General features: G+C 36.5%; 1 protein-coding gene across 2 annotated transcripts in view; it reads right to left on the bottom strand.

The window, feature by feature from the left end:
• The window catches only part of LOC137402796 (dolichol kinase-like), a 66,237-nt gene that overhangs the window by 27,244 nt on the left and 14,906 nt on the right, over positions 1-24,087 (bottom strand). For both annotated transcript variants that reach the window (XM_068089303.1, XM_068089308.1), the window contains exons 7-9: positions 20,872-21,081; positions 20,227-20,392; positions 7,642-7,740 (exon numbers count right to left, since the gene is read on the bottom strand). In XM_068089303.1, the coding sequence (XP_067945404.1) occupies positions 7,642-7,740; positions 20,227-20,392; positions 20,872-21,081 (475 nt within the window). The remainder of the gene's footprint in view (positions 1-7,641; positions 7,741-20,226; positions 20,393-20,871; positions 21,082-24,087) is intronic.

Genomic DNA, 24,087 nt, shown 5'->3' with positions numbered 1-24,087 from the left:
GAGAACCATAAAGCAAGTCGACATTTCCTTACAATGCTTCATATTTAACAGTAACTAAGATGTTGATTTATTAAAACATATGGCCAAGGTCATTTAGGTTGATCAATCAGGCTTCGACCAAATAGATCTACTGATGCTGCCAAAAGATGTTCTTGTAATGCTTGAAAGCAAAAAGTATACTATACCGCAAAAGCTCTAATCAATGAGACACAAGCAATGCAAAGATCAATATGTATGCGTGACACCTGAAATACATTCTTAAAAATCTGATCTACAGCAAGTCCTGTGTTTATTTAACCGATACATACTACAGTACGCCCCCGAGTTACAACGTCCCTGTTATACAATTTTTTAGCCTTATGATGTGGAACACAATGTCTTTTTGGTACCCACCATGTGACATTTTTTTGGCACACATAATTAACAAAAGTTTTTCTCGAAATCAAAATCTGGCAATTGGTAAGCTGAAAACTTCGAAATAACGAAGATGCCGATATGCTATTGGTCGAAATCCCTCTTACAACCTTTGAAAGAAATACGATGCTTACTCTCTCTCTCTCAGTTCAGGTTATTCATTGCAAGTTATATTGAAAACTAAACCGGAACTAGATCGGTGATAAAATTTTAGCCGATGAAAAAGTGTAAGTTAAGTAAAATACATACTAAAACTTAGCTTTAAGTATGTGTTTAGTAAAATAAATTCATTGACGTTAAATTCAATGTTCATGCTATATGTCTGCCTTGAAAGTAAGAACTCCCTACGGTATGTATCGCACATAATAAATAGTAATGTTGCATTTTATTGTATCTTATAATACTAAATATACCAAATAAACTAAAGTTATAATAGGTAACTAAAGTTATGAAGGTTAGAAAACTATTTTGTCACTAACCTTTAACAAATATATACCAGTATATACTAATTTATACTAATATGTAGCCTACCAGTACGTACATGAAATTTTGATGATTTCTCCCAAGGGGTATTCGCATTAGATAATTCCTATGGGTTTTTGTACTCTTCTATATGACAGTTTCACCTTACGATGCCAACACTGGAATGAATTAAAATCGTATGGAATGAATCCACTGTATATTAATAAATCCCACTTTGTCATTCTATCCGTCTGTTTGTCTGCGTAGCCGCTATGCGTTTCAACATTTTTTGGTCAATTTTGACCAACCTTCAGTCACACGTGCTCTGAGCCCTACGCCAGGTCGCCGAAACTATTTGGTGTGAAAATTCTATGTGGCTCCTGAAAACCAGCCTCTCAAACACCTACCTGCGGGCTATCTGACAGCAAATGAAAGAAATCGTGGGCATTACTAGGCTGTTTGGTAGTACTACATAAATTTGCCGAATAGCGAGGTTCCCAGACCATTATCGTCATAATGCTGGTTGAAAATTTACGCGAACCACCTGATACCTCAGCTAGTTTGGATAAATGCGCCCCCTGATAAGAAATATAGTAGAATGTAAGCTCGAGTATGAGATAACCACAGCACAGCAAGGAATTGTTACAAGTAAAACATGGGACAACTTAGCAGGGAGGGTATTATGAGAGATACAACGTGTGACAGCACAGCAGGGAGGGTGTTATGAGAAATACAACAAGTGACAGCACAGCAGGGAAGGTGTTATAAGAGGTAGAACTTGTGGCAGCATTGCAGAGAGACGTGAAACTTGCGGAGGAAGAAGTAGGAGAGATGTTGATGAGCTAACAAGGCCTACATAGCCCCAGGCCCATCCTTAGCTACCTGACCGCTGTTGTCACAATCAAAACATGATCCTTATGAATGAACGAATAGAGCTTAACAAAGTCTGACATCAATTTTTAACAAAACAGAACACATGAATGGAATACACTGCTCCTAAGGCATGAATAAAAGAAACAAGAACACGTATGAATCAAATTATGAACAAGGCATGCGACTTACAGGCCTAATTTTTCCTCCTACTAGGAGTGCTTATACTAAACGTGTCAAAATTGAACTTATTAAGTCAGCTGAAAATACCGTTGGTAACAAAATTAGTGGAACTGTTTAAGCTGTTTCAGGAAGTTGGAATAACTAGTGTGACTCTTCAGCAAAACACTTGATGATCTTTGACATTGGTGTAATAACCAAAGTAGAAAAAACCCTGCATAGAACTTTCCCTACGTCATAAAAGAAAACAGCATGCACTTAAAAACGCAGTAATTAAACTATCATTGGGATGACGATGAGCTAAGCTTCAATGTTTAAGCGATCTCTCTGATGGCTAGCTTTATAAGTATAGCATGTTTTTCAATTCAACAGAACATTTAATAATTTTCATGAACTAAAAAATTTAATACTAACCAATGGATAATATGAAATAAACAAGCAGAAACTATTATTGAGAGACGAAGATATGCACACTTGTGAGGCGGGAAAATGTGTGATTGGGTATTTTGTAGCTTACAGTATCTAAAAGCACCCATGATAATGAAATAACTAAAAACCACAGAATGTTTTAAAGTCATTATTATTCCAATTTTGATGGGCCTTCAAGTTCCTTTCCATAAATAAATATGTCGCCATTGCACTAACAGTTATACCATAAGTAGTTTTAGCCCAAATTTTTACTTCAAAATTTGTAATTTTTTCAGTTGCCACAAAGTTTTACTTCAATGTTTGCGAATCTATTCTGAAGACAAACACAAATTTAGACGTACGTGAGCAGCACGAACAAAATTGAATGAAAATCTGGGAGTCCGATCTAAGCATGACGAAAGGCTGAACCGTCGCTAACACACTCGGGTGCCATGAGGCTGTGGCTGACGCTAGCAGTGGATGCCAATAAATGCGCATTGTATTAGTAGTACAGTGCTCCTCCGAGTTACGACGTTCCTGCTTTACGATTATTTTGCCTTGTGATGTGGAACTTGATGTTTTTCCATCCGGTATTTTGTTCGCCATGCGACATCAACAAAAACGTCTCTCGAAATTCAAATGGGGCGGTTGTGTGCTGATTACGCTGAAATAAGAAAGATGGTGATATGCTCTTCGCCGAAATCCCTAGTACTATGCCTGAAAGAGATAAGATGCTCGGTCTCTCAGTTCAGCATTCTTCATGTCCCGTAAATGCTTGATATTGCGTGAGTGAAAGTAAAAGTTGGTGAAAAGCGAGCAAAATTAAAAATTTACTGTACATTTTAGCATTTAATATAATATTTACTAGAAACTTTATTTAATTGTATGTATATAACTATATAACTACATATATAACTTTAATTCGTTAGCCATGGGTCCTAGGATTGATACCGATGTTAACGAAAGAACTAAGAACCATAATGATAAGCAAATCATAACCACTAATTACATGAAAGTTGTTGCAGGTAACTATGGTTACTAAGGTTAATATACTACAGTCAAACATGGATAACTCGGCCACGGATAGCTCGAAAACATGGTTAATTCGAACAGTTTCTTTGGTCCGTTCCCACGTAATGATAAATTGCTATAGATAACTCGAACTCAACACTGTTAATTCGAACTGTTTTTTTGCCCAACGGCTACCGAAACGGTTGTTATCGCTTTAGAAAATCACTTTATTCAAAGCCATAGAGGTAAACCTCATATTTTCGTAATTCATAAGCGTTGTTATTACCACCATCGGCAAAATAATTTTGTCAACGACTTTTCTAAAGGTTTGGTCAAATTTGATTTACACTGCTATACGATTAATAGCACGGGCTTGCCGGGTCACGCGCGCAAGGATTTTCGCCACGCACATACAAAACAAAAACAGCATGTTGTTTTGTATGTGCGTGGCGAAAATCCTTGAGTGCGTGACCCGGCTAGCCCGTGACGAATAGTTTTCCGACGTTGATTCCGTGTTGAATCAACGTCGAAATGTTGAATGTTTAAAACGTCTTAAAATTGTTCTTATTAAACGTATACGTTGTCTTAGCTAAAAAAACTATTCATCGTTTTACCTAAACACAGAATACATGTGTACATTCAATAAGTATCCATTCAAAAAGCGTGAGTGATATACAATGTACCGTTAAACCTCGTAAAACTTTTAATTGAACTGCCTCGGAGTGTTGCTCTTAACGAATCCCAGGTAAAGTAAGGGATTTTTCTTTGGTAACTTTTTCTTGAAGTTGCATAAACTTCAAGAAAAGTCGGCAAAATTGATCGTGGGTAAAACGCTCAAAAGAAAAAGATGTCTTTTCTTTTGAGCATTTCAACAACGATCAAGTTTTGCCAATGTCAATCTAAAAAAACGTCCTGGCAATAACATCACCTCAAACAACAAACCAATCTCAAGTGATAGAAAAATCTCTATACTTTTTGATAAAAACGTTTTAAACTTTACATTAGAAGCATTTAATTTGAAACAAACCATTTGTGCTTTTGATTTATATTATAGTTTGTATATGTACATGTATCTACTAATAAATAAGTAAATATATGGACTTGTGACAGTGCTCTGATAACTTGAACGCTCTGATAATTCGAACACTTTTGCTCGGTCCCTTGAAGTTCGAGTTATCCATGTTTGACTGTATTTTGTTACTAATTTTTAATATGTACAATACTTACATTACTTACAGTACATTACTTTCGTAATGTCTCATAATTAGCCCCAGCCTTGGAGGTTTTGGACATATGTTAGGGTTGAGTTCTTATAAATGGTGCAAAAGCCCAACCTAACTTCTTTTGCTATATACAAGTTACAACTAAAACCTAAGCTACACACTTGGAAGTAATTTTAATAGTCATATTTTGATTGGTTGCACTAAAATGTATTGATTGAAACATCTTTAAAGGAGTCAGTGGCACAAAATTATTTTAACCCGAAGTAACTTTCAACATATGAAAATACTTTCACGTGAGAAGTTGCTCAGGTAAATCACAAATGTGGACTGTCATCATTATTACTAGGGAGCCAGACTGTTGACTAGGCTAACTAAAGCACTTTAGCGGTTCATTTCTTATATTGAAGTTTATGTTGAGTCTTGTCTGAGATAACTGACTAAATTGTCAAAAAATGGCGATTATTACTCCGACCATTTGGAAAAATCTGACTTACCCTCCTTATTGTGAATATAAAAACAGAGAATTTCCTGTATTACCTATATGATAAAAGACTACTCCGCAACACTTTCTAGATATACTTATGTTATATAAGCTGTTACACACGTAACTGTATAAATATGTAGCTGGCATCATTTGAACACATCCTCGGGCAGAGAAAAGCTGCAAGGGACAAATCTAGACTTGCTTCGGACAGGAACAGAAATAGAACAGGAAAAATTTCTAACACACAATTTCCGATGCATTCCCGAACCTGTCATATATGTTAAAACTAATATTTTATAAAAATACATGACATTTTGTTTAATATATTATAAAGCCCAGAAAAAATTAAAAACGCTTCAACTAATTATACATAGCATTAAAACATACCGTAAAACCTTTAATTGAACGCCACCATTATTTGAACGCCGCCTCTATTTGAACGCCGCCTCTATTTGAATGTCGCCTCTATTTGACCGCCACTATAAGAGAAAAGTTAAAAAAGAGAGCACCACCAATTAATCACCCTGCAGCCAGAAAAAAATAAAATCTTTTCAAACTAAAGCAACAATCAGAACTCAACTGGCCGAGCAAACGATGCTAATAAATTTGTTTCAAAAATGTAAATTTTTGTTTTTGAATGTATTGTAAGTATGCTTTGTTTATGTCACTTGTTCTTGAGTATATATTTGTATTTTGTAGCATTTGATAGATTATTATATAGGCCTAACTTATAAATTTTCAGATTTACAGCATATTAGTTGATAATATCCTTGTGATTATCTCAACTCGGCTTACATTGAATCAACGATCATAACTCCTCTTCTATCGCACATAAAGAGCCAGTTTTGGCTGCAGACTGTAGCAACCATATCAATGAGTACAATGAACTTTTACGCACCATCGTTAAATATGTTTCTAAAATAAAAATAGGCCTTCAAATTTAGAATGAAATAAAAAATTGAAAGACAAGTTGGAGGTAAGTTAGCAGATTTATTGCATCTAAAAGGGGTTAATGTCACTCAGCCATATTCGCTTCACCGTGCAAGGGTTAAATTTATCTTCCCAAAATTCTGATGAGCTATTTGAAAAATACACCGCCAGCCTCTATTTGAACGCCACCTCTATTTGACTGGGTTCTACAGTGTAGCCTACATTATGTGAAAACAATACTAAAAACTTAAATTATAGGGAGAGAGTAAATTAATAAATCAATACTTACAGTAGATAAAAGTAGAACATGTTGTTTAAGGAGATTTAAATGCATTCAGATTGAAGCAATGTATTAAAGAGTATTTTAGCGAGAGCCATATTCATTAAGCAATACAGACCACAATGACATACTAATGCATGATAGTAGGCAATAAACTATTGCGAGAAACTTGTATCTAATGTAATTGACCCTTTTATTAATGGTGGGAGCTGGCGAATTGCTAATCGCCACTTTTTGCCAGTAAAAATGAACAACATCTTTAGCAATAAATGATAAGCTAATTGCATTACTGATTGTAGAGTGATGGAATAGAGGAAATGTAAACAATAACCAAAAATAAGTAGAAAACAGCCAATCAAAGGGAAGGAATACAAACTTAGTACATTGAAAAGGATGGCCAATAAAATCTGTGAATTATGAACAAAAGCCCAAGGAAGAGCGAGCTAGAGATGATAATTGCCCAATAGCATCAGCAAGTTGGAAGCAATAGCCAATGAAATCTGTAGCAAAGCTGGCAGCCAAGGAAACATGGATAGTAGATGATGGCAATAAAAATGGAATGAGATGCTTAGATGGAAAATAGTTTGCACACAGCTGTTAAAAATGGTAGGCTCGCTGCACCAGGATGACAATGGTATAGTTCAAAGTATAGTAGGAGGGGGAGGGTTGAAAGAATGTAAAAATGCTGGTTACCAGTAAAGCATTTAGCGAGAATTTTAATGCCCAGCACCAATAAGGGTTCTAGCAATCAATAGTGTGATTTTAACACAAAAACCTATCGCCATCATGTTAGTCTTCTCTGATTGCTTTTGCGAGGCTGTGAATAAGTCACACGGTCCATTCACAACCCAATGAAACATTCAACCAAAGAGAGCATGAGGGAGATAGTTGCCATAATGCTTTACCAAGTTTCCAGGTGATGTTACGTTGAGAAAGTACGTAATTATGTGAGGGTGGGTCGATTGTTCAAATGTTAGTTGACACAAAGTTTGTCACACTACTAAGCGAAGTGATCGCAAACCAAAAGCCCAATGATGAATTGTGCTTAACAGATGAATAAAAAATGAAGATACATTTGCACGTGTCGAAAAACTAAATCTTCGATGTAATTTGCACCCTCTTAAAAATTATTTGATTGAGACACCAAGTTTTTCATGAAAAGCTCATCTGCCAACGATATTCAAATATTTCAGTAATCCAGCAACTGTTTTGCTATTTAGTGATTGCTAACTGACATTTAATGTCATACGAAAAACTTGGCAACTAGCCAATGTTGTGCCGGTACCCTACGTATGCCCTACCCATTACCTTTGCCCAACGACAGCAAAAATTAAACGACTTGACCTTGAAAGGCTGATATATGTAATTATAGCCGATACCTGGGTAAGCTAGCCTTCCAAACCTGGATCCAAATAGACTGGCACAGGAGTCTCCCACACCCAGACTTATGATGCCAGCGAACAAAGATAGATTTTGGCCTAAAACAATAAAGAGACAAACAAGTTTATGCTCATGTGATCAGCACTAGTTCTAAGCTGAGGTCAGGTGTTGATCGGAATAAATCCCTTGACTGTCAGAAAACAGATCTGACCAACGTAAGGTTTTCTAAAGAAATTGTTTTTACCAGATGGTTGCACTTTGGCTGTGACGTTATCAAACACACACTTCCTTTGCTTGAATATTCTCAGTGAATCAGACAGACATTTGATCTATAGCAAACACTGTTATTACCGGTGTTACATATTGTAGCACTCCGTGAGAAGAAATCTTTTGGCACGCTTCACAAGCGAGCTGCCAATTGGATTGCCTTCTAACATGGTGTCCAATATGAAAACAAGTGAAGTGCCCTGCTGTTTTTCCGATGCTAAGGCGGTTTTGGCTGTAGCGTAAGGCTGAAGATTTTATATTTCCTTTGGAAACTTCATTCAGCTACACACGCAACATGTTTCAACTTATTGGCAATGCCACACACCATTGTTGACACCTCACTATGAACAGCTATCGCATTTACAATAGTTTTAGAGATAAGATGTAACAGAAATTGATAACCTCAGCATACTATCATAATGAAAATTCAGCAACTATCATAATGAAAATTCACTTTTCTTTTAGACAGTCAGGGAGCAGTCGACATAATTTTTACTTTTAAACTTAGACAAAGGGTTGAATTTTTAATGAGTTTAAAAATCTAGAAACAAAATTTGCATGCAGTGAAAATTAAAATCTTGCACCCTAAATTCAATATTTACCCTTTAGAATACCTGATTAACTCTTGACATAAAGTCACAGTCAGACTAGGTATGAAACATTATCAATTTTAATACCAGGGGGCCATGCTGGGCAGCGTGTAACTGTAAAACTAGCGGTTACGCAATTTTCTGTAATTCAACTCCAGTCATACAATTGGGTACCACACGGGAGTCTTTACTAGGTCAGTAGGCAGCTTGAGATTTAGTGCTTGGGGTGCACTTGAGAGGTCTATGTAAAAATTATATATTGGCAAAAGAGTACAAAACGCAAGTGCAGATATGCAATATGGGTCATAAACTGAATTGTTTTCGACTGAAAGTTAATGCTCAACGCGATATGTGCCAAATGCATGACTGCTTAAATTAGATAAACTAGTCTAAAAAATATACTATGAAAAACTACGATCTCATCTCTGGCACCCCACTCTAGATGACACACCATATGATGATGAGAAACCCGAGTAGTATGCCTACAGAACAGATTAAGGACTCCTCGACTCTCATGTGAACCTACGGTGAGCTGAAGGCAACTGATACAATAGTATTCATTTAAATGCAGGATGTCTCTTACAAGTCGCTAGATGATAAGCCATGCGAGCTTCAATACTTCGTTTTAAAATGTATGTATTATTTTTTAAGTATAACAAATTTGAATTATTGTTATGCGATTGAAGAGTTTAACTAGGTGATTATGTGATGGCGCGACCACATGATAACCTTATACAGGCATAGGGTCTTGTTTTACAAATTTAGATGCACCAATTAGCTTTTAGGAAAGATCACATTAATCCCAAACGCATTTGTAAAACTGGATTAGACTCCAGAGTTGAGCATTTTCCATTAACTTTTGAGGTTACTTGAGAAACTGTGAACGTGATCCGAGTGCAAAATTTGCTTCTCCAGCCAGAGCAGAAATAAATAATCCTAACTATTTATTCTTGATTATTATCTATTAAATTGCAATAATGGGCAGCGTCGCAAAATTTTCAATAAAAAATTAAAATTTATGATGTCATTAATCTGGAACACCGGAATGCAAAAAGGCCATTTTAATAGTACATTCTGTAAGAATAATGCTTTTATTTTATTCAAGGGCATCCCTTGAGGCTACAACGAGAAAGCAGTTCAGTGATGGTATATCAACAGCAAAACAAATGTTTTATACTCAAATACTGCTTTTGCCAAAAACACACTGAAGGGATTGGCCTATTTTTCATGAGCAAAATTTTCTCAAACATTTCTTGAAAAACGAGAGCTGCATTTTTCTTTACGTCAAATGTAGCAATGATAGGTTGATCAAATAATTTTCCAACATACCTATTCGAAAATCCTATAGCACACCGATGAACGATAAATGTCACCTCATGCAAACTTGGTGAAAAATTACAAGGAGTCACAAACGATTTTGTCAATTCAATTGCTGAAATAACCTGTCAGATTGCTTGGTTTTAAAGTTTTTTTATTATTTATGTATTGATGACAGATCTAGGCTAAAACTCCATTCCCTTTGACAAATACAGTGCAAAGAAAGAGCAGCTAAGAAAAAATGTTATCCAGAGGATTCGTCTGATGAATTACCTACCTGTAAGTTGACACATATTTACTGTTTGTCAGCTACTGCTCACTTGTGCTGTTTGTCAGTTGTGACACACTTTACTGTTTGTCAGCTACTGCTCACTTGTGCTGTTTGTCAGTTGTGACACACTATACTGTCTGTCAGCTACTGCTCACTTGTGCTGTTTGTCAGTTGTGACACACTTTACTGTTTGTCAGCTACTGCTCACTTGTGCTGTTTGTCAGTTGTGACACACTATACTGTCTGTCAATACTCAAACTACAGTATTGTTTTCAGCCGTAACACATTTACACTGTATGTCAATAGCTAAACCCTTGTACTGTTTGTCAAATGTGAAACACCTATTTGTTTATCAATTGTGACCCACTACATTGTTGTAACAATTATGGCACGGTTGTTACACAACTGTGACACAGCTATACTGTTGGCCAGCTGTGACAAATCTGCAATGTTTGTCAATTGTCAAACACGGGTCCCGTTTGTCAACTGTGACAGACCTGAACTGTTTGTCAACTATGACACACCTAAACTGTTTGTCAACTGTGACACACCAAAACTGTTTGTCAACTGTGACACACCAAAACTGTTTGTCAATTTTGAAACAACTACTTGCTTATCAATTGTAACATACTATAGCGTTGGTCAACTGTATCATACCTATAATGTATCATAATTGGGACACACCTGTTCTGCTTGTCAACTGTGAAGGATTTATAATGATCACCAATTGCAAACATAAAGTATAATGGGGTGACTTTTGATGAGTCATTTTAACGTCATATTCTTCTTAAAGTAAAAAACATTCAACCCTAAAGAGATGTCCATTCAGTAATGCAGATGCAAAGGCCTATAAGTTATATTGTTTTTGTCACTATCGGAGAAAAGGATGCTTTTAGAATGATTGTTAGACATGTACAAACACTCATTGCTACGAATTGGTAGACTCACTAGTTGAAATATCAGCTGTGAGACAATCATTATCCAATAAGTTTCAACAATACTCATATGAAATTCTCAGAGAACCCATACGTAATCATTGTCACATATAGCCTTATACAAAGTAGATTAAACTTTCTGACGCAACTCTGCTGGGCAAACATAATATAAACATTCTTTTATTGCGATAATTGGCAATGACTCTATGCAAAATTAAGAAATAGAAAAGAAATCTGTGAAAGTTTTACTGCCGAACTTGGCAGGTACAGGGGAGTGAAAGAACGAGCAAAGCGAAGACCGCCAGTCAAGCTATACCCGAATGGAGACAAGTGTTTGTTGTTAATGGAGAAATAATGACGGAATTATAAAACTATCTATAGTGGTAATAACTACTAGCGTGACGTCAACTACTGATGAAGCAGCTGTGTTTTCATGATGATAAACTTGTTGTTTTCATGGTTACGAGCATATCAGCGCTGTCAAGACATAATCTTGAATGACATAAGTCTGCTGATAAATTATGATAGATAAGTTTCGCAAGGACATGAATCACTAACTTTATCTTTTGCAGTCAGCCAAGCATCACCGAGACAAAATACAAGTTTTTGTGACAGTGCGCATCGGTCTCACATTTCAAACTAGCAGCTTTCAATAGCTATCGTAGCTGCCAAATTGTAATTGGAAATAATCAGAGCTTCTATTGATTTTGCTGTCAGCCATTTCGCTAACGTAAAACCACATTGGGATTTGGGAGCAATGACCGCTGCTGCGCACTCTACCCACACACATAAGTTTTATATTAGTTTACAAAGCGGTTTTAAGTTGTGCTCAAATACCTTCACACTAATGAGTCTTTCCACTATATGTGTATGAATAAGCTTTTTAGCCACAAGACTCAAATAAATAACAAGATACAAAGCGAATGACAGGTTGATGTAAGAAGTGCAGAATGTGAAGCTGAGGGAGGGTGGTTACAGACACTAAGTGGCCGGCACGTACGCAAAAACTCGGCATACGCAATGCATCTATAAATACACTGGTTGTCTCCTTCATCTTAAATTCTTCATATTCTGCAGCTTCAGCTTGGCTCAGCATTACATACACATATATCATCTCACCAGCTACCACAGATACCATAGACAGTTTTACTTTGACTACCCTCATGAAAAAACAAGCCTACAGAGAATATAGCTTGTCATAACATCCTGCCTATGATTTGTTGTTGGCATCTCAAAACGTCCCACCCACTTGCACTGCATATTGGCCACTAGGCTAATCCGAGCCCATGAGCTGTTGACATTCATCCTGCACCTGAAACAACCAGCAATGCCTCCCCACACCAGAGATCAGAAATAGAGAGAGGGCAACGTATGCAATCTAACTTATATATATCTGACTCTACAATCTGAAATTCCACGTTGTCAGTATGACAAAAACTCTTCGCACGATTTGAGGATTATGTCGATGTATGTTACGATGTCCTACGAGTGACCAGTATGCTTAGCGCTGTGTTTTATGCAAGTCTTCCAGATGAATATACAGTGGTACCTTTAGATACGACTTTAATTCGTTCTATAACTATCGTTGTATGTCAAAAATTGTATCTCAGAGCAAATTAACTCAGTTAAAATAATGTAATATATATTAATGCGTTCCACCAATATGAAACTACCTCAAAATAAAGTTAAATGACAAATAATACAATGTATTAAAAATTAGTAATAAAATAGGACACTAACCTTAGCAACTGTACCTACAGTAACTTTAGTGTATTTAGTGGTAAGATCTGCAATACAATGTAATATTACAATTTAATACCTCTTACCTTTGAGACAGATGTATAATATTTACCTTAAACGAATTTAGCTTACTAAACACATACTTGAAGCTAAGTTTTAGTACGTATTTTACTAATCTAAACTTCAACTTTGTCATCATTTAAGTTTTATCACCATCTGTTTTCGGTTTCGTTTTCACTATAACTTTTAATGGATAACGCTGAATTGAAAAAGAGCAAGCATCGTATCTCTTTCAGGTATTATGAGAAGGATTTTGGCGAATAGCATATCGGCTTCTTCCATATTGTGACGTACTCAGCATACCGACAGCCTAATTTTAATTTCAAGAGAAATATTCGATTCGTATCTCAAATTTTTCGTCAGAACAAAATTATTAGAAATTTTCATGTTGTATCTCAAATAATTCGTATGCCGGGACAATCGTATTTTAAGGTACCGCTGTACTAGAAATTAAAATGGAAGTCTTGATTTTAGCAATATATGGCAGTGAAGAAGGCGTAGTGGTCACGACTATTCAATAAAAGGCATCTGACTAATTTCTAAATGCAAACCTACAACACTGCATTTTGGCCTTTGCAAATGCGCATTGAGTATGAAATAATGTAGCTTTCTTAACCCTTTCAGTGCCAGCCATGGACAAATTTAGCTATCGGCCTAGTGCCAGCCATTTTACCGAAAATTGCCGATATTGCTTCATGATATGTATACAATATTTTTTCAATTTCAAACTCTATCTAGATCATTTTTTGTAACATATTTTATTTTGCCAACATTTTACATACTTTGTACGATGATAAAGCTATGTGAAGCGATCGCTACGAAGCAAAGACGATCCTCCACAATGTTCCTTACTCTTACAAAACTATTACTTTCACCACTATCAGAGTCACTGCGGCTACTTTAATTATCTGTATAATCACGAAAATCTAAATCTGAATTGGCTATAACGTCATCGACATGAGTAATTATCTGTTTTCTGACTCGCGCGGTACTTAGCCAACACAAAAATTGTCCGTTTTTAGGTTAGTAGTTCTCAAACAAAAGTTTAAAATTGCTTCGTTATTTTAGGCTAGTTTTATAGAGATATCTTCAGACAACCTCAATATCATGAAAGCCCTAAAGACTGTGGGCTATGTTGTCAACGAATAATAGGCCTAACATGAAGTTACTACGCAATTGCTGGGAAAGTCGCAATGATGCGTCTACGGCACTCGACCATAGAAAACGCATTTATGCGTCTACGGCACTCGACCATAGAAAACACATTTATGCGTCTATGGCATCAAAAGGATTAAAGAGACTGATTCAATTATAAAATATTAAACTGCTTGTAACTAAAATGGAAAAGGTACCAGACAAATGAATCAGTATAGGCTATAGCATGTCTTATAGATGGAACCAATGTAAAGTTAAAATTTAAAAGTCTACCTAAAATTCAAAAGTAAAGTAAAAGCTATATATGAATTTGAAGATTAAAAGCTGTGGGATATTGAAGACACTGCATTCTTGGGTAAAAGTTTTTAGACTTATTTGGAAATGATCATTAGGAGCAATCATGCAATCTCAAATCACATCCCATTAATATTTATATATGTAAACAATGAATAAAACCCCAAGTGTAACTAGCAATTTATGAGTTTTATTGACAACTATTTAAGCTCTAATGAAGTGGTTTGTGGTGGTTAACTAACCAATGCGAATCATGATTATCTTTGAGCAATAACAAATTTCTCTATTTGAAGTACTCCGGCCTATTACTACTAAACTTTTATAAGGAACTATATATATATCTAGGAACCATATAATATATGGAGGAACCATATATATCGAGGAACCATATATATTGAGGAACCATATATATCGGAGGAACCATATAATATATCGAGGAAGCATATATATCAAGGAATCTTATATATCGAGGGACCATATATATCGAGGAAGCATATATATCGAGGAAGCACATATACATGTATATCGAGGAAGCATATATATATAGAGGAACCATATATATCAAAGAACTATATACGTATATATCAAGGACCCAAATATATCGAGGAGCCATATATATATATCGAGGAGGAATACTTTATTATTGCTGGCTGTTTTATAACGAGTGCCCTCAACTAATGGGGAAGCCTCTGTTGGACAGTGGTGACCACTCAAGTCCGATGGTGATATTCAGTGCAGAGAGGATAGAATACAGTTAAAGTGAAATGTTCACAAAACTCAAAGCTGAATAAATCCAAACAAATCGGAGATTAATTTGACCATTGGCTTTTTCTTTTGCAAAAAACTGCATACCTCTTTGGTTTATCGACTAAACATGATGGTTTTTTATAAAGTTGATCACGAAACGAACGGTTTTTATGATACAATGTAGCTTCCTATATCCTGGAAGCCTATGAAATTGTGTGCGGTTTTACAACACCATGTAATCAAAGCAAAAAACACGTTATAAGTGTTACAGAAGATGAACAGCTCATTGATGTTACGACACACCATTATATCTTTTAATTAGGAGTCAGGATATATGATGCTATTGACAAAATTTATTTTGCATGTTTCCTCTAATATTGTAGATATAACATATTCAATTTGGTCAAAAACTTTTGCAATGCCTCACAATAACATACAGCGCTTTTATCTATTATTAAAACATATTTGCAGCACTTAATACTCCTAACACCCGTACTTACTGCTTTTTGCCGCTGCGACTACTTTTTGGCTGCCTTGAGGATCGGTTTTATCGGGATGGGGCCTTATTTATTCCATGAACAATATTTTGTTGGCGCTATCGACCTTTAAAATTGTATTGCAATGAGTTTATCGAGCCATTTTTGATGTACCACTAGTGTAATGTCAGGCTATGGCCATATTTGTTGTTACTGACCGTCAATTTATAAACCCTTCGTAGATTAATTTAAGTGTCATGAACAGCGCCTCATTTTCAGTGAAGCGGCTTGCTTCAAATTCAAAAGTAGTTGACCCAAAGAGAATTATGGCTAAACATGGGTGAGAATCTCTTAGCTGACCAGCCTTCTACCTAACTACAGTAATAAACAGTGAATCAACACACTGATTCAAAAATGACAAATAATAAAATGGTTTTCAACCATGAAGCAAATAGACAAAAAATATAATTAATTTTTAAGTAGGCATAAAATGTGAACATGAAGCAATGAATAACCTTGAACTACATTTGAGCTCACGCTGTGTTGTGCTGCACGGTGAAGAGCTCGAGAGGCTGTCTGACACATAAACGGGTAACATGAGTTTTAAAGTGAACACACAACTAACTCACATTTAACAGCTGAAGACAGTTATTTCTTTAAGGTTGACTTGCAACAAAATTCACATTACAGTTATTTGGTATCAAAAGATTCACCATGTCTTACTCTGTTGTGTTGTAGGTGTCAAATACGTGGAAATGTGATTACCAGCTCTTAAAAGCTCAAAAACGAAAAGCCGGCGGCGGGTTGGAATCTCTTTATTTATCTGACGTAGTACCTCCAGTTTGGTTATCGTCTTGTCACGAATGTTCTCACGTGAATTGAAAGGCCAATAAAAAGCTTAATGTAAACCTTATCGTAGCACTAGTTTATGACAAACACTTCGGGTTTTACCGAAGACCCCGTATCAAATATAGATGCTCGCTACTTTACAGTTTTCTTTCGGCATTATTCAATCGTCAAGTCGTAATCTGATCACGTGACCCAATACTTCGCAAATAATTTTTGCAGCTCTTTTCGATTATCACAGGTAACCAACAGGCTCGTCATGATTATCAGACAATGATATATACTCCTTCGAGGTAAGGTTAAAAAGTTTAACGATTTTTTACGGTAAGTTATAAGATATCAGTGCTAAAAGTGACAGCATTACAATGACGATAAAACAGACGCGTAAAAATGATAGACATGGTTTTATTGAATGCGTGAAGTATATTTGTGAAAATATTTCGACGAATGAGGTTGCATGAAAGTGTAAACAGAAACCATCTTGTAACAACTACGTCCCACTTGAGCCGTTTTGGAAAGCGAATCCAAACTATGGCGGTCTCATGTGGCTGCGATTTTCTGTTCGTTTTTGAGCTTTTAAGAGCTTGTAATCACATTTCCGCGTATTTGACACCTACAACACAACAGAGTAAGACATGGTGAATCTTTTGATACCAAATAACTGTAATGTGAATTTTGTTGCAAGTCAACCTTTAACACAAGGTTCTATAAAACAATTGTATGCAATTGAATATTTTGTCATATAGCAGCAACTGAATATTTTATTATGTAGCTGTGAAAATGGCCCATAATTTTTTCATATATCAAACCATAACTGTCACGTACAACTTTCATCGTAGTTTTTAGGTAAATCAGCCACGCTGATTCTGATTTTGTACTCAAAATAAAGATAGGTCCACTAACCTTCAGTCATTTAAGCTTTTTTAAAGCGTTTCAATATCCGTTTCGAAAACAATACAATCGGCATTACAAGCTCTGCCCATAAATATGTGACGAAACCTAGCTTTTTCAGGAACGGAAGTTAGGAATGTTTAGTCCGATTTAGAATAATAGAGATGGGTGTCTTAAAACCCATTATTATCTAAATCCTGCCTGTAAAATAATCGCAGTCTTTTATGAAAGGTATATAAACTATTTAAAATTGCTCGTAGCTTGTTACATGATGTTTAAATAGGCTGAACGCAGAGAAAAATGAGCTCAAAAAGCGCGGTTTTACCACAAGCTGGCGTTGTTATCGCGCTTTTTTAAAAATATGCAATGTTAAATAGCTTATCTACCTTTCAGAGAAGACAGATTATTTTTAAGGCTGAATTTAGATATTAATGGATTTTAAAACACCCATCTCTATTATTCTAAATCGGTCTAAACATCCCTACGTAACTTCTGTTTCTAAAAAGCTAGGTTACGTCACGTATTTATGGGCGGAGCTTGTTGTGCCGATCGCGTTGTTTTCGAGACCGATATTAAAACGCTGTAAAAAAGCCTTCATTACTCTGAAAGTTAGTGGGCTAGTCTTTATTTTGAGTACAAAATCGGAATCAGTGTGTCTGATTTACGTAGTAAATACGATAAAAGTTGTACGTGACAGTTATGGTTTAATACTTTAATATAAAAGTAATAGTTTTATTTAACAATTGAGTATAATTATGTTCAACTTTTATCCAAGTTTTATGTGCCTGCAAGTGTCATATTCCACATTACTGGAAACTTAGCTGCTGAATTTATTTTACACAACCATAAAATTGATGGTAAATAATTCACTATTGCACACAGAAAAATGGTACACTATAATACTAAAATAATATATGACAACATATATATACCATTTGTTTTTTTACTCCGGTTAACCCAAGTAGGCAGTAATGCCTACCCAAGTTCGGGTCTCCTTCCGCAGACCTGGGAGTTCAACTATTCGTCTCAAGATCTTAGCCGTTCCCAATGGCACGTTTTACTGCAACTGTATATACTGTTATTACTATCACATATATGTGATAGTAATAACAGTATACACAACTATCTTGAATTTATTCTGGAGTAAGATTTCAAATGGGATATTATTATATTGCTGATTGTGTATGCTTGAGGCAAGGCAATGCTAGTGTTTTACTATGACTCTTATCTCACTTAGTGTGTGCTTCAGACTTACACCCAAAGAGTAACGCTATACACATCTCAACTAGACTAAGGCAAATCTACTTTTTAAAATCCACTACTCAAACTTGTAAACAGAAGAAACAAATCTTTAGTCCTTCAAAAGAGAACATATTGATATTGTGAATTTTCTTAAGTTGCATATTGTAAAGTTTATGGCATGTTCTAGATTTTATGTAGGCTGAACAGACATTAGGGCATAGTACTCACCCACAACGCTCTATATAATATGACTCTCATGGTAACATACATGTATACACCACACAGACTATGGCTCTCTTGGTAGGATATAATAATATATACCATAGATCTCTTGGTAGGATTCATATTAACCATATATACCAGGGCTTTCTTGGTAGGATACAAACATGTGTATATAAATATATATTAAAAACCCTTATATACATACTACAGTGGTGTGCATAAACTTGGAATCACCAGTTAAATCTTCAAATATGTATGTTTATATGCTGTTGTCTAAGAAATTCTTTGGAGTCAAGTGCCTCAACCCCATCAATATATATATCATTTGAAAGGGAAAATTCTGAAGAACAAGATGATGCCAAATATTCGAAAATATTCTCAGATTTTTATCGCTGGGGGTGGATCTACCGAAAGGCAGACTTATTGCAGGCTATGAAAGTTGTTAGTGAAAATTGATAAAATAGGATATAAACAAACTCTTTTATACAAATTGGTGGCCCTGAAAAGGGCCGTTGGGTTATTGTTGGTCTTCAGAAGGACTGGTAAGGTGTTTTGAGCTGAGCATTAGTATTTTAGTGGCCAGCCCTTGTTCTTGATCACCATCTGACACCGTCGAGGCATGCTGTTTACCAACTTTCTGAGCTCTTCAGGAGTGATGATGTGATGCCAAGCATGAATAATCTTCTCCATGAGCTCCCGTTTTGTCTTTGGTTTATCTTTGCTGACTATCACACCAATACGCTGCCAAAGATTTTCAATGGGATTCAGGTCAGGGCTTTGTGCTGGCCAGTCTATTACCCTCACATTACTTCTGGTCATCCACTCCTTGACTCTCTTGGCACGGTGGCAGGGTGCATTGTCATCCTGGTAGTACCAGGGTTGGTCGTTGCTGGTGAACAGGCTCCGAGCACTTGGAAGCATGACATCTTCCATGGTCTTGATGTATTTGTCTCCATTCATCATGCCTTCACAAATGGAGAGTCTTCCCACACCAAAAGCTGTCATGCAACCCCATACCATGACTCCAGTAGGGTGCTTGATAGTTGGTAGCGTACAAGCCGGGATGTACTCCTCTCCAGGTCGTCTCCTCACATAACAATTTCCATTGTTTGAAAGCACATCTTCTGCTGATCAGATTGATATATAATATCTGGCATTGCATCATAATTGGCGGAAAATAGAAAGCAAATGGAAGATCCATTCGATATAGAGTGAACAAAACAATGTGATTCCAAGTTTATGCACACCACTGTATATATATATATATATATATATAATAGAAAAAATATTAGGAGTAAAGTAAATTTTTAGTAAAAGCGCTACAAATCTGTTTCGTGGGGTGCAGTCTTCAGGTGGGGTTGGACTAAAAATTTAGTCCAACCCCGTTGCATAATACATATATACATGTATATATAATCTTAAAACTGGACAACGCCTCTCATGTATATATACATATACATACATATATGTATATATATAGGTATTATTGTATTAGGCACACAAGCAAATGGCTATGATGTAGCTGTCGTACCCTGTAGCTGAGAAGAAGTGGTGAGCCAGAGTGGCAGTGCGCACCCAGACAGCAGGTAGATATGTGTTAAAATAAGGCTACCAGAGTCTTGCCTCCCATCTAGAAATGGAGTTAACCAGCTATTCAGTTTCAATCCAAGGTAGGGCAGACTCATGAATCGCACAAACTACAACAGTTGATAATGGTATCTCGGGTTGCATAAAAACACACACATCAGTAAGGTATGAAAAACATGTAGGATATTTTGCTGAGTAACCACCTCGGTTTTTAATGGATTTTTTATGGAAAGTAACCGATAACTATTTGATAACCTAAGACTAGACATTTCCTCCCACGCATGGTAGATAAATCGTAATTAACAGCTGTAGACTGTATTCTACAAATGAGAATGATGCCTCTACTGGCTGCCTATTCTATTATTTGATTCTATGCTCAACTACCCAATCACCATATTTATTATAGCTGATGGGGATGTTCAAGCAATACTGCCATTTCCTCATGTCTATACAAGCTCATGAGACAAGGCCTGTGTCAGGCATTCCTAAATTATATGCCTTCTTGTTTATAGTTCACGACGGCAAGCGAGTGAAGCTACGTGATGCGCATGTCATGTCTAGCGAATAGTCAAGACATGGGAATAATCACCTCAAGTGCAAGGAAGAGGAGCATGGCGACAACTGATGCTAGTCTGGTAAGGTGAGGAGCGAAAAATATGCCGGGAAGGAAGATCATGATTGCCATTATGTGAAAGTATTTTCTGTCCACGGTTGTTACCTTCCAGTCTCGCGTGTTGTATAGCATGACAGTGACCAGAGCCGCAGCAACCGTGGCCATCCACCAGATTATGAGGGCTACCTGTAAGAGACAGAACAGGTTGCAAGTGAGCTCAATTGAAACTAGGCATGAGCAATAGTGGGCAGTCATTAACAGCAGCTCATATTAGCAAATACACGGGGTGATACTTTCTTCCTCACCAATGAGAGTTGAGAGAGTGAAAGGCAGCACACCGCTCTCGCTTGTAGGCCACATGAAAAGTTCACGCCCTACACCTGTCAAATCATACAACTTTAATCACAGCTGGAACAGAAGTCTAAGTCATTATAGAATAAATCGATTGTGCCCCAATGAAACCTTCAAACACTGTGATTTTTCTTGATGGACATGAATGAGTGTGGCCTTTCCACATTGCTATCTGTTAAAGTATCAATCACCTTCCAAACTATTTAAGATTTCCATGACCCACTGAAGGGTAAAGTAATGTGTTTTTAAAAGGTAGAGAACTTCAAGGACGAGATGGAAAGCAAAGCGTTCTGGTTCAACAGATAGTAGACTTAGGACTACTAAAGCACTGGAGGGTAGATGCCGAAGATTCCGAATGAAAAGCTGGCTTTTGGCAACTACTAGGTATTTCAACCTAATTGCCACATGAAGCAGTATAGAATGTGCACTGACTGGTTGCATGGCCGGAAGAACTAGAGATATTTTTAGACACCCCCTTGATATAGTGCACTATGTTAGATCTCCCAAGAGATAGAGAATAAAATAGGATGTTATTCGATGCATCTATGCATGAAGGTTTGCAATAAAATCTCAGCCCTGTTGGACACTTGAGCGGCAGTTGATGGAACACTGTTATGACCTCAAAAGTCAAAGGTCTTTGAGAGCCAGGTCACTGATTCAATGCCTCGACAGCACTAATATCACAAGCTCACCATGACTAGACAAACAAGACAAAGAATGCATAGATTGAGGAGGTACAGGAGAGCGAGCAGTGACGACATCAATATTTTGCGCCAATGCATTGCATGAGTGAGGCAGCGACAAATAGATTATCAAGATAATGAGAGTGCCGCAGCTTGATGAACTCTAACGCAATGGCTTCAAACATTCTTCATCCAGCAACAAAACAGCTCTTTGCAAATCACTGGGTTTTCCTGTCATTAATTCCTTGCTGTTGTACCTTGGTCAAGAAGATTTGATATGATTGCGTGAGAATTATCAGTACTTTATGCAAATAGGATGGTGTGAGATTCACCATTATTGTATGCAAATCCTAAAAATAGTCTGATTACAAATATTCAAACTTGACTTAAGGGTATTTAGATGCAATCCATTTCATAGTTTTACGAAATAGATTTAAGCACCAAGAATTAAATCCTTTAGTCTATTTTGGGATAAATATCAATGTATCAATTGCTTGGCAGTATGATTCCTTATCCATATGGCTACAGACCTGAAAGTTCAAGATATGAGTGCTTCAATCGTGATTACAAACAAAAACGGCACTTGGCCATTGACTCAAATGCCCTACAAACTTGAAGTACCACCCTTTTTTTACATAGAGTGACTCAAGGTGTCAGGAGTTTTAAAAAAATATTTTTTCTTCCTATGTGACACATTTGATGACATTGCTCATGCCAATCTGGTGTACCTAACCCTCCATCTTTTGCCCTTATCTCTCCTCACCCCCTACCAGGCAGGAACAGATAGTAAGTAGGGAAACCGAAGACCGACGCGAGATTGAAACTGAGTAAATGTACAGAGTGATTCTAATAAACACTATTTGTATGTAGAGAGAGTCAAACCACTAATCTTTTTGATTGGAAATCAAAAATCCAGATGATCAATTTCTTGGAGATTAATCAATGCCATTGGAGAACCTATGTTATAACCTAGATTCTCATCTGATTGTATAAATACAATCCTAATACTGCGCTGATGCATATGAACAGATATTTTTACACAAATTGGCACTGCAGTGCTTGCTCAATTATTTTTTTACCATGCATCTAACTAAAATGACAAGATTAAAACGTATCAGGAGAGCTTTCAAAGAAAGGTGAAAAATGGGAACAAACTGGATTCTGCACAAGAAATGGACAAGGTACAAACCGTGAAGGCTGATTTGTTGGCATTTGGTATTGAATTTGCCTATGTGCCAACAAACACACTTGGGTTGATTGGCCAACTAGCCATACAAACTTAGTTGATTAGCAACTGTCCAAGATTTTAGTCAGCTTGATTTTAAATGAATCGCCTAAATTGTTTTGGCCACCCCTCTACAATGTGGTAGGAAGGACAAAGCTGTCAGCCTACAATGAGTATTGCAAAACTTAGGTCTACCCGAAAAGGTTATATGTAGCGATTTTATGACAACCAGGTGTATAACAAGAAAAGCTGCTAGGTAGCAACACACTATAGTGACAAGACATTGCTGCTTTTGTAAAGGGTAAAATGACAATGCATTATTGATGACAGTCAGACAGTTTTTAAACAATTTCCAATCACAAAACTAGAGATTTGTCAGAGCTAATAACGCGAATGCCTAACCACCACGTATTAGCCGTAACAGTCACCCAATCTACTAAACAGCTTTAGAAAACCTTTAGAAAACCGATTCTTTAGATTGTGTTGGCTTTGATTATGCAATCAGTTTGCTGCCATGAACAACATTCAAATGAGTGCGGTCAGTGAAGGATGATCAAAAGTGCCAAAACAAACCTGGTGGCATCATAGGTGAAACATTTACTGACAAACATACCTCGGAGAGCACCTGCCACTTTTTTATCTGATGCAAATGTGTAAACGAACCTTCCAAGAGAATGTAGAACTGATGCAAGAGTAATGCTCCCAGTAGAGAATCACATTTGAAATTTTTTAATATAATATCTTGTAATCAAGACATAAAACATGGAGCCAGCTCGATCTGTAGCCTTCCACATTATTGTCTCCCCTCTATTGTTAATGCTTGTTCTTCGTCTGAGTCCGGTTTACTGAATATTATGATTGTTTCTGTACTATTACTATTTTGCTTCCTTTAAGCTGCCTTCTTCATCTTTTTCGTTGCTTAGTAATAATAAA

Source organism: Watersipora subatra, chromosome 1 (assembly GCF_963576615.1).
Source record: "Watersipora subatra chromosome 1, tzWatSuba1.1, whole genome shotgun sequence".
In the NCBI taxonomy this organism is placed as follows: Eukaryota; Metazoa; Bryozoa; class Gymnolaemata; order Cheilostomatida; family Watersiporidae; genus Watersipora; species Watersipora subatra.
This window is presented reverse-complemented; position numbering and strand designations above follow the sequence as displayed.